The sequence below is a fragment of the Dermacentor andersoni genome, chromosome 3 (assembly GCF_023375885.2).
Source record: "Dermacentor andersoni chromosome 3, qqDerAnde1_hic_scaffold, whole genome shotgun sequence".
NCBI lineage: Eukaryota > Metazoa > Arthropoda > Arachnida > Ixodida > Ixodidae > Dermacentor > Dermacentor andersoni.
Window position 1 is genome coordinate 16,255,330 of NC_092816.1, and position 12,080 is coordinate 16,267,409.

General features: G+C 43.3%; 1 protein-coding gene across 1 annotated transcript in view; it reads right to left on the minus strand.

Annotated features, from left to right (window-relative positions):
- LOC126520140 (ubiquitin carboxyl-terminal hydrolase 48-like) overlaps positions 1 to 12,080 on the minus strand; it is a 105,917-nt gene that overhangs the window by 91,813 nt on the left and 2,024 nt on the right. The window contains exons 4-9 of the mRNA XM_050169226.2: positions 8,334 to 8,427; positions 6,415 to 6,529; positions 4,069 to 4,126; positions 3,077 to 3,201; positions 2,164 to 2,272; positions 1,491 to 1,704 (exon numbers count right to left, since the gene is read on the minus strand). Coding sequence (XP_050025183.1) covers positions 1,491 to 1,704; positions 2,164 to 2,272; positions 3,077 to 3,201; positions 4,069 to 4,126; positions 6,415 to 6,529; positions 8,334 to 8,427 — 715 coding nt within the window. The remainder of the gene's footprint in view (positions 1 to 1,490; positions 1,705 to 2,163; positions 2,273 to 3,076; positions 3,202 to 4,068; positions 4,127 to 6,414; positions 6,530 to 8,333; positions 8,428 to 12,080) is intronic.

Sequence of the window (12,080 nt, forward strand, 5' to 3'; positions counted from 1 at the left end):
GTTGACGCAAGAACTTGAAGTTTTTTGAGCATTCATCTCCCTCTGCAGCAAATCTGCACGCTGCAACATTGCAGTGTCACGCCGAACGCGGCCGCTGTCCGGAACACACTCACTTGTAGGCGAGCTGGCTAGGCTTACTTCGGCATCGTTCGCGGCGGACGATTATCGATGTTCTCCGAAGGAATGGAACGCACTTGAAAGTTATAAGCTGATCGCTTCTTCTTTTTGCCGTAGTTGTGCCTCCTGGCGAACTTTTCCGGTGGATCGGTCATCGTTGCGCATTCGTCACAAAACTACGAGACGCGCCCTCGCGTCGCCTGCGGAATGGAGCAGACGACAAGAACCTCGCGCAGCCAACTACAGCACGCGTTTCTGATCACGCGCGCTAGTCGACGAATGGGATCGCGCGTTAGGACTTTTTTTTTCTTCGCGGATTTTAACGTCACCGGCGAGCCGACGGAGTCACTTTTGGCGGAAAATTGAAGAAGAAAGGCTCCTCTTTCCAACGAGACCAAGATGGCTGCGATCGCGCGCGTAGGAAAAGAGCTACGCACCGCGATAAAAGGGGTTGTTTTTGCGCGGAACTCAGCTCACAGTGATGTTATAAATTGATATTGCGGGCAAAATACTTTTCCGCGAGATGTGATACTTGGTGAATTAAAGGAACAGTAGTTGTAGGTACTGAAAATGTTGTTTTCAAAAAATCGATTTTTTTCGCGATTTTTTCGCCTCACGACCCGTGCCCAGCTTCCTTTCAATGTGGGTGACATTTTAGTGCACAGAACCGGAGTGCATGTGTATGAGAGGAACGGAACCTCTGACATCGTGTTTCCAGTCCTAAAGCATAGTTTCTGACTCGTAGCACCCTGCCAGCCCATTAGATTACTATGAATGTGTGCAGACGTGCAGGCCACACCTGCTGTGGCACATGGAACTTGCTCATCTCAATGCTGTTGACAGAGCGACAGTTTAAAGGGACGTCAAAGAGAAAAAATAATTTAGGCTGTATTAGTAAATTACCCTTCTACAATACTAAGAGAGCTACTTTTACTGTGAGAGGAGGTTTAATAAGCCCGAAAATATGCAAAAACAAAAGATGGATGGTGCTGCTGTCTTGAAGATTTCATGCCAGTTCACCCTGATGTCATGAATTTTGGTGGCATCTGCTTGCACCTAGTTAAATTTTTATTGGTATAAAGATGGACATCAAATTATGAAGGAAAAAAAAAAAAACTGACTGCGCTTAGCACGTTTCAAGAACATTTACTGAATCACAGAGACCCAAATAAGAAAACGATACTTTAAAATCTGTAATGTCACATTGACATACTGGCACTGGAGTTCTATAGCGAAAAAAAAAAAAAAAGTAACCTTGAGCTTCATTTCCTTTTGTAATAACCAACCTATTAGCGCGAAATTAACAAAGGAAGCGTGTTTAATGAATACTTTATCAATCAACTAATCTAGCACCTCTCTTTAGCAGCACATACCCGGTTTTCGCATGTGGGAACTGAAGTCCAGAGTCTCAGTGAATTGCAGTGCAGTGTTGATCTTGCGGCAGCCAGCCTGCCGGTCAAAGCCAAAACGCAGCAGCTGCAGATTGAGCACAGGTGGCAGGCGGCGCAATCGAATACAGCGCACTGCATTGCGCTTGCCGCCGCACACCCCACAGCTGTACTGGTTGCTACCTTCCAATTTCTCCTCCTGGATGTGACGAAAAGCAAACAAAACGTTGCAATCATGACCAGCAATTTTTACCACTATGCAGGGAGCAAATGCAGAACACTGTGTTGCGAAACTGAAACCAAGTATGTACCGCACATATGGACCATGCAGAACGCACTTCACTTAATAATCATCCACCAGTACAGCCTGACTGCTTAGGGGTCAACATGTGACATAAATAAATTCAAACTTGGAATACAAATTTTCTACCACATGGAATGTACTCATTCTGCCAGATTCCTGTGGGACGTGTGCGGTTTAACATGAAAAGCATAATTCAAGCTAAATTTGGTGCCATGGCCTCTTTAAGGTGCACATTAACACCACTATAATGCTGCTGCTGCTGCCAGGACTCAGACCCATGATCATCTCAGCAGCAAGCACCGTAACTGATGAGTTGCTGTTGCAGACCTTGTTAAAAGCATAAGATGGACTTGCCCTGAGGAACTGATTGAGAGCCTCTTCCAAGTGCCTAAGGCCTTTGATGTTGAGGTCCAACTCATAAAACTTGGAGGGGCATAAGGATTCTGTGCTGCATTCAAGGCACCTGTAGGGAGACAGGCGCACAAGGGCATGAGAAAAAATCGGAAGGTACAAGTAATGAAAAATTAAACGGGAGTGAAATAAAAGCAGCTTACCAATCCCATGCTGTCATTTGTATGCAGCTGTCATAAAGCAACGAGCCAGGGGATTCTTTTTTTTCTTAATAAGCGCTACTATACAGTGATACTGTAACAGTACTAAGGAACAAATTTACTGGCAAGAGCACAGCCAGTGCTGTTGCAGTATATCTGACCTCCTGGGAAGGTGGTTGCGCTCATTTCCTTTGCTTGTATATGTAAGTTATGACAGTCATGATTTGCATGGCTGCCAAAGCGCCTATGTTAGCCACCAATAAAAGGCACAGAGAAACTCGGTGAGGTAGCAGTAAGAGGGTTATATGACTGTAACTCTATCGAATCATTCATCCACAAAACAGCAAAGTTTTAAGAAAAAATCAAAATATGAGCTAGGAGCATGTGGAGCACAAATGGAGCTCGTTTGGGCAAGTTGAGAATAAGGTAGAATAGTCAATTACAGATCCAGCAGGCATGGTAGTGAGCCTTAGTTATCTTTATTGTGAAGTCAGTGCAAGATTTAATTTTTTTTCATACAAAGAAATCTTTTACCCATGTGATTCATGCGCAATCATTGTTGGAGTGTATAAAAACTAAACTGACAAGCAGTTTGTTGCAATGAAGAGGCTGTATGACCAACACACTCTGGCTGCATGCTCCGCATCAAAGTCTGGAAATATAGGAGGACTATACCATCAACATGCTCACACCAAGAAAATAATAATGGCACTCACTTGGTGACATAGTCATATTCTCCTGCATACTGTTCCTGTACAATGGTACGTGCAGAGGGCTGCCGCTGCGAGGACAAGTGCTTTTCCAGGAGGCACATCAGCAGCTTGCTGAATTCTTGCGCATCCTGAGAAAGGGAAAGAAAATGGGTGGAGGAAGTGGAGTGCATGCAAGAATGACTAAAGTTTTAGGGGCCAAATAGCATACAAGAAAGGATTGCAGCACAGTATAGGATTTTGTTCTTAACGCTTCACTACTTCATACTGTATGTCTCTTTCTTCACAATGGCAGCAAATTATGTCCTTGTGTTGTCATCAGACACTGTACAATTGGCAGTGGTCACATTGTGCACATAAAGTATAGCATAGCAGAAACATGCATTTGCCTGCCCAGACACCTCGCAGGCTGGATTCTGAAGCTGTCCCTGTATCATGCATAACGATCGGGCCTCATAGCCATTGTGGAGCAAAAGATGTGCAGAGGAGTTGGCCTCTCAACTGTCGAGGAGTTCTACAGGAGAAAATTTGCAGCATGTGGTTCTCAAGAAAAATAATGCTTCACACAATAAGCCCCTGATTCTGAAGAACTGCTGCAGTGAACTAACATCACTTGTTCAAAGGTACAATAAGGAAAATTAAAACTATGCTACTTAAGTGGTTTTCCAGTTTAGTTTAAGGACACAAGAAAGGTTAATTAAAGAGACAGGGGAGGATTGGTACACTATGCACTATGAAAGGTGAAAATGGAGTATGGTCAATACTGCTTTTGCAATCGCCACATCTCTTCTAAGCAACTGTTTTTATACAGTGCGGAAACACCATGTAGAGGCTAGTGAGCTGCTTATTCATAAAAGACTACCATACAGACTTCAATGACAGTCATACTTTCAAGCTGTAGCTTGTACCGCCACACGAGTGCCACAAACATGAATTTGCCAAAAATGCTCCTGGTACAGTTGGCAGGGTTTTGTACTAATGCCCATGTTTCTTGTTACCTGCTGTTGGGTTGTGCTCAGGCCAAGACAGGTGATGAATGGTTCGGGGTCTATGTACCTGCACAAAGTCAAACTGCCTCAGTATACTTGACAGTGCCAGGAGATTAAATCCATAGCATTAAAGGGACACTAAAGCGAAACAATAAATCAGTTTAGACTAATGAAGCATTGTTTGAGAACCCTGCAGGCAGTCCTTTCAAAAAAATAGTTTGATTATTAGGTGAGAAAATAAAGGTCGAAGTATTATCAGTATTTGAATTTCGCGCCGAAACCCCAACGCCGGTATGTCAGCGTGACGTCAGGGATTCCAAAGTATGTTTTTGCATTTGGGCCCCATTCGCTGAGTAAAGGTTCCAGAAACTTGCCATGCTTCATATTTGGTTCCTTTAGAACACAATGTAGTCAATCTGTACCACTATATATAGTTAGTAGGCACTAGAAGACGCCATCAAAATCCAAGACATCACAGCCACCAGGTGCGGGAACTCAAGTAGGCGTCGCCACCCGTATTTCATTCTTGCGCTTTTCCTGGCTTACCAAAGGCCTTATCGTTGTAAGAGTGGTGTTTTTGGTGTTGTAGAAAGGTAATTTACTGATGCAGAAGAAATAATTTTTCACTTTAGTGTCCCTTTAAAGTAACAAGGCGTGCTACAACTGTAGTTGCAAAGCTATGTAAGTACAAACAAATGTGTGCAAACTCATAAGTGAAAATTTAACAAGGTTAGAGCAACTTGTTAAATACAGCATTACTGGCAGCTTAATAAAAATGTTTAAAAATAAAAAGTTATTCTGTACCCTTGTGCACTTGGAAATAAAGTGCTGCTAAAAAACGTTATAACCATCTGTGTTCGGCATTTTTAGATGGTTAGCAGTCTGCAACAAGTTGGTGGTATGAGAGCAAATATCCAAAGAAAACATTTGGCACCACAGTTACACGCATTCTGCAAGCTTCTGTGACATTCAGAGACTATGGCAGCATCTTTGTAGTATTCGAGGTGTAACTAGATCTCTTCTCACTGCTCTGCAACCCTCTTTTTCCGTCTTTTTGTCATCACCATCATCACAGAATTTCTTACTACTGATCATTAAATCCCTCTTCATCCCTTAAAGATACTGCACAGTTCACAGGAAGCAAAAACTCCTCTGAGACCATGCCGGCACCAACAAGGTGACGAATAAGCTGGTAGTGGACTAGTTTCAGGATTATAAATATCCAAAGTGTGATTGTGGGCTTGACCAGTTGAGCATGCATATAATATTATGATGTGTTAAGATGCCAATCAAAGTGAAATACGACAAGGACAGGAAAGAGCATCCTGTCTTTGTCGTATTTCACTTTGGTTCCCGTCTTAACACATTGTGGTAAGTATGAACAATCAAGCCCACAAAAAGTAGTACATGCACATACCAAATTTATACTTGGAATCTACTGGAAATTGCAAGCTTACCAAAAATAAAAGGGGGGGGGGTATTTTATTATTTCCTGCAATCCTAGCTGAAAGTCATTTCTATGACTGCAAGAGAAGACCAGCTCTGCTATACCAGATCTGCCATTCTTGTCATCATCATAAGCTCCTTGTACAGTGAGGCCATGAGGCAACATTATTTATGTGAAGGTTTTGGTGAAGTTGATTAGAAGTCCAGGCCAAATCTCACTGTTACACTTAAAAATAAAATAACCCTAGATTTAAAAAGGTAGAGTATTTCTTTGCTTTGCCTACCGTATAGACTCATGTAAGGGCCACACCACGAACTTGTCAGCCCAAAATTTGGGAAAAAATAATTCTAACAGAGAAGCAATCATGTTCAGTGCCCCGAAGCCGACTGTGCGCAACAGCAAATTATCACGGCTGCATATGTCCACATGCAGCTACTAGATGGCGAGAGCTGCGCATTAACCTCTGATGCAATGGCACATCCAAGGTGTGCACAACTCGCTGGGTGCGCCGGCACCATTTTGGCCAAAAGGTTCGGTCCCGTGTAAGGGCTGCACCTTGTGAAAAATTGTGAAAGAAAGAAGTGTGGTCATTACACGAGTCAATACGGTAGTTACTTCATGACCAGTGGCACACGGTGTTGAACAAACCCGGTGCAAAGATCATCACAGCTACGTGATGTCAGTTATAATGGTGAAACTACGCGTGAGAACTACACAAGCTCATGGAAGTTAGACTAGAACATGCTTCACTATATTTATGTGCATTTCATCACGAAAAAGTCCACACATTTAATAGCTTCATGGTGCACTTTCAAAAGCATTACATGTGCCATGTAGTAACATGCACCATGTAGGAGTGACATGAGCTTCTAATAAGTCCCTGCTACAAATGGAACTAGGATGCTCACCTTCTTTTACTGAACTGAAGCTGTGCAAATAAGAGCTGCAGATGTCCAGTGACAGATGACGGCCTGTACGTCGCACAGGGACCAGTGGCACTGGGAGTGGTAAGCTCTTTTTTTTCTGCAAAGGCAACAGGGCTCTCTGAGGCAAACTGAAGCCATGTGTGTGTGTGACAGTGATGAATTTAAAAAACACAAAAGCTTCTCTTCTTTCACAAGGCAAAGACCTGAAAGCGCATAAATGTGCAGCAAAGACACGCTGCTGCTGTGCACACAACCTTACTTTTCTTGTTGAAACACAGTGCAGAGTTGTCCTCATCATCAGTACATCAAACAAAGGGAGCACACACAAACATTTAGCATGTTAAATCAAAACTGAACATCACTGATAAAGGTGTGCTGCATGCCAAATCCACTTTAAATAATTCTGGCTGAGCTGCAGGAGGTAATCATCGAAGGGTGGCTTTACAGAGTAACAGGGCGTACAAGTAATAATGCTCTACACTGACAAAACTTAGAAATGTGCTAGCCATGTTAAAGCTTCATATCATACATGCAGAATGGTGCAATAGCCGCACTACTTTGTCTTCAAGGCTGGAAAAAGCTAGATACAGCCATTACGTGGGTGAAATTGTGAAGTATTTAATGCAAAGAATTCTTGTCAAATTTAAGACTAGTTTTTTCCTTCTGGATATCTGACCGTTTTCGTGGGCCAATCGCAAAGGCAGTGCAGTATAACACAGTGCCTCAAACTGTGATCTACGACTGCATTTGAAGCGCACAGCTGTGTCCAAATACCCAGATAACCATCAATGCGACCTTCAGACCTGGTAAAGTGCCGACAAAACAGTGTACTATCACTTATCACTTGACATACCGGCTGTCAGATTCTAAGCATAGCACACCTGGGGTTCTTCCACAAGTGTGCATTGACGTCAGCAGCGACCACACTGGGCTTGCTCTACTCTACCTGATGAATCCACCAGTGAAACCACCAGTGAGGTCACCAGTCAAAGTACGATCGAAACCACAATCAGTGAACTGATGGGCATTATGTCAAGTGGTATACTATGCATAGTTGTACAAACTCTAACAAAAGTGAAACTGCTGTTTACTTATACAGGTAAATGCAGATAAGGTAATGAAAACAAAAATTGTCATACACGTGACAGCAGCATGACGCCACAAAAGACAGTTTTTTCTTTCATGAACTTTCCTCCACTTTATGCATTTTTGCAGAACTGATTCATCAGGCAAGATTAGCAAGAAAAAAATGTGTTTACAGCTATGTCTACATTTAGGCACAGTGTGAAGCAGCTAAAAAGAGAAGAAAGAAAAATGAATTCGGGAACATCTGAATATATAACAGCAGCCTTGATAAGAAAATTTGGTAAACACATTCTTATGATGCCACTCAGAATCAATACTATTCATTGACATATGTATGACATGCAACTGTTAAATACAAAATTTTGTTTTGGGGCGACAATAGAACACTTTTTAATGGCACATGGAAGTATGACAACAGCAGAGTTGCTTTCTGCCCTAGGACAAACTGACAACATGGAAGCGTTGTCAAAGAGAAGTAAAAGTAGTGCTGACAGTTTCGCCTCCTTTCGCCCTGGTCGTAGACCGAAATTTTTCTGTCTTTAACAAATATCAGTTTAACATATAGACAAGTTGCTCAGTGTGGCACTGAAAACAACATCATATATATAGTTGCAAAGCCTCTCGCTATACTTAATGTATAATAAAAAACAATATGCTATTTGAGGTGGCAACTAAATTCATTTGCTCGTGAACCACAAAAATTTCAGACAACATGAATGAGCCCTCCATCCATGAGATATTCTCATCATAGAGACTATAATTATAGATGTCATGATAAGTTTCACGATATGTGGTAAAGCAATGCTAATACTTACCATTTGAACTTGTTAGCTTGACACACTCCTGTGGATCGTCCTGAGGATCCCACTGGTACAGCGAATGTCGAAATGCAGGATTATGGTACAGCACCTGTGTGAGACATATTACAAACAGTTTCAATGTCTGCATGGCGTAAAAGCAGAGCCTCCATACAAGCTTTCCACTTAAACATATCAAGAGCACTTTTCAATTATAATCGAGAACACACTAGTTTGTAAGACATAAGAAGATCCATGCAAAAGTATCAAAAAAAGAATAAAATTCACCACTAGATTATAATCCCTAATGCGAAATTTGAACACAGCTCTATACATGTTTTCATTTCGCGATATGTTGGCTGGCGCAGACACTCTATCACCCTCTAATGGGGCACTTGATGGCAAATGTTGTCTAAGGCACTTACATTTATTTGGCAACATATTCACAGCATATATCACAGAAAAGACTCGAAGGAACTCACTTTATTCGAAAGAATAATTTTAAAGGAAACTGGTCTTTTTTCACAAATCAATAACCTAGCATACCTGTGGGCTCTTGTCTACTTGACGAGTTAGTCAGTACAAACAGTTGGGCATCTATGTGTGTCTTGTCTCCACCTACCGTGCTAGTCTTTTAAAGGGAAGCTGAAGAGTCTGTTGAATTCAATAAGACGCTAATATACGGATGCGGGAACCTTATAAACCATGAAGGTAAAATTTTGGGGGGGATTTTTCACTTAGGAGCGACGCCATCGTCGGTTAAAATTGCGCTGTAGCTCCGCCCCCCGTCGAGCACCGCGCGCTGCTGCTGACGCTGACGATGCGAGCGGAGACCGGAAACGGCGGCGTAGTGACGTCAACACTGGTGTTCCGCTCCTTCGCAGCCTCCGCGACCGTGCCTGACCGGGCTTATTTCTGCGTGCGTGCCGTCCTAATCTGCTTCGCTCGACCCTACATTCCTTTATTTGTGTGTATATAGGAGTGGTAGTTGACGTGCGCAGCATCAATTGAACTTGTAGGCCGATCATGCCGGCGTTCTGTGCAGCCTACGCTTGCACGAACACCAGCGGCCGCGATGATGTTCCGATGTTCCATTAGTTCCTGCAAGACAAGATGCTTTCAGCTAAGTGGGAGGCTGCTGTGAAGCGAAACAACTTCAAGCGCTCAAGAACAGGTGTTATGCTCTAACCACTTCCGTGACTATTACTACCGGAGTTTATCAATAATGCGTGCTTTGGGTTCTCCTAAAAAAAATAGTTAGCACGCTGAACGGAAGGTGCATGTTTATCGCCCACCCTTCACGCAGGTTTCGTCGCCAAGCGCCGCGAATTTTCTATTCGCACGTGTGTTGTGAAACAGCCTGCATGCAGCTACCATAACGCAGTGCAAGCGTAAAGTTTGCATGTGTTGGAAAGCCTGCTCACGCCAAGACGCTGCACTCCCCCTTCTCTCGTACACATAAGAAACCGACCATCTCACGTAGCCGACGGAATTCGCCGGTTACGAGTAGAGTGCGGATGACGCGCTGATGAAGGTTCTATACTACACGTGCTACAACAGCCGGTAAACTTTTCCCGCTTTTAAACCGTCTGTGTAGATTGCCGACAGCTTTGGGGCAGCGCACAAATGCTGAAGATCGCATCACCGCTTACGTTCTACGAGGAGGCATGCAGGAACACAACACTACAGTTGTTTGCCTGGAAACGTACTCACTGGAACGCTGAATGCAGCTTAGCAAAAAACATACTCGCCAAAGAACATTTCCAACACAAGGAGATGCTAACACTTCGCCTTCGTTCGCGTGGAAATCAGTGCTTGCACCAGCATTTTTTGCTTCTTGGAGAGGCCGGCTCTTCGCAATCGGCTCGTACATGTAGTATGTACAAGTATGTACGTACGTGTAGTATTTACAAGTATAAACCCCTTACAAGTGATCTTGCACACGATAGCGACAGCGCTACAAGCGAGGCGATGGCTGTCGCACTCACTCGTCGTCTGCAAGCCGAACTCTACGCGAGCGACGGTTTTGAGCGACGACTTCCCGGAATGAGGGCAGAAATATACGCGCCGAAACTAGCGTGACGCATGCTTTATCAAATTAAGTTGATGTATTTTAATGAAGAAGGAGCATAAAATATTTCTGAAGGTCTTGCACTAGGTTCTTATTCTCACACGTGTAAAATTCAATAGTTTGCTCGTTCCGTGCGACAAACAGCAGTATTTGAGTTATGTACATCCAGTTTCGGCTTCGCACAATTGGCTAGTCGCTCGTAGCATTTCCGGGCGACGAGTGACGAGTTCTAGATTTCTAGAAACGAGCGATCGAGCGACAACACCGAGCGATTTGTTCAAGCGATGGCCCGTTTTGTCGCTCGAAGCCGTCGCCTGTCACCGTCACGCGCAAAATCGCTCTCGTAGAGTTTGGACTTAACGCCGAACTCCTCAGGGAAACGCAACCTCTCGAAAATTTTCATGACCGTCTCAGCAAAACACCACCAAACTACTTTGCACCGTGCTTCGTGTGTCGCGGCAGCAGTCGGTCCGGACGAACACCATTGTTGACGTCACGAGGTGCCCGACCAATCACAGGGGGAAACGAGGCGCGCGAGCTGGGCGTGTCTGCTGCTGCACTTTTCGTCGAAATAAAATATGTTTGCGCTTTCTTTCACTCAATTTCGATGCGATATTCGAATTCAGAGGGTTGAAAACCACGGCGTACTGCTCTTCACTCATTTTTTCTGGAAAACCTTTCAGCTTCCCTTTAAGCTCATTTACACCACTGATGAGTCAACTATGAGAATCTTCTGTTATGCAAGTACAGGTCATAGTACATGGTATGAAAATGCAGAGGAACCCTCAGAATGTTGAGCATGTGATTGAGTAGGCTGCTGGAAATATTTAACCACAAACTAATAAATGAGGTCCATCCAGATAACTTTGCTCAGTGAAAAGCAGCTACATGATGGGCAACCACCTCCCCAAAAGGATTGGCAGAGACTGCACTATTTGTACAACTGAGAACCAAACAGCAATTGTAAACAGACAAACAACTTACACAAAACATTTAGCATAAACCTTGGCATCCATGCTGCAGAATGCTTCAAGTATCATACACAGCCCCAGAACAACTAAAGTACAAAGCAAGTGAATTGAACCAACAAGGTTTTACATCCCAAAGCAGCATGGCAGACTATGAGCAACATCACAGTTGAAGACTTCACTAAATCTAGGACCATTTAGAAACTTTCAACAAAAATATATATATATATCAGCAATAAAAAAGAAAAATGTAAGAAAGAAAAAAGAAAAGAAGTCGTAAGAACAGTGGTTACCGTTTGCAATGTCAGCTTTTCAGTATTGAAATGTGTGAAATAGTGTATGACAGATAGGAAATTAGGTACCCGTTTTCAAGCACAAAGGGGGTAACTCAAGTTTATTTTCCTTTGACAGTGTCCAGCCTATGCTCAATGCAGCATCTTTTTAACTTCCCTGAATCTTCAAGCTGCTGCTTTTCTAGGCTCCTTTGTATGAACTGTACACTTGACATGCAAACAAACTGAAAGTACTAAACTCTTTAATAGCGGAAATGTTGAGAATACTATCAGCCCTGTTTACTGCGCAGCCCAAAACCTGCTGCAATATGTATTAGAGGACCCCAAGATGTTCCGATCTTGCAATGCATGCTCAAGCCTTTCCCCACAGATGGCTTTCTGTGGTAGACAACATGCAGTGACTTTGCCCCTTCTATAAGCTTAACATGTTTGA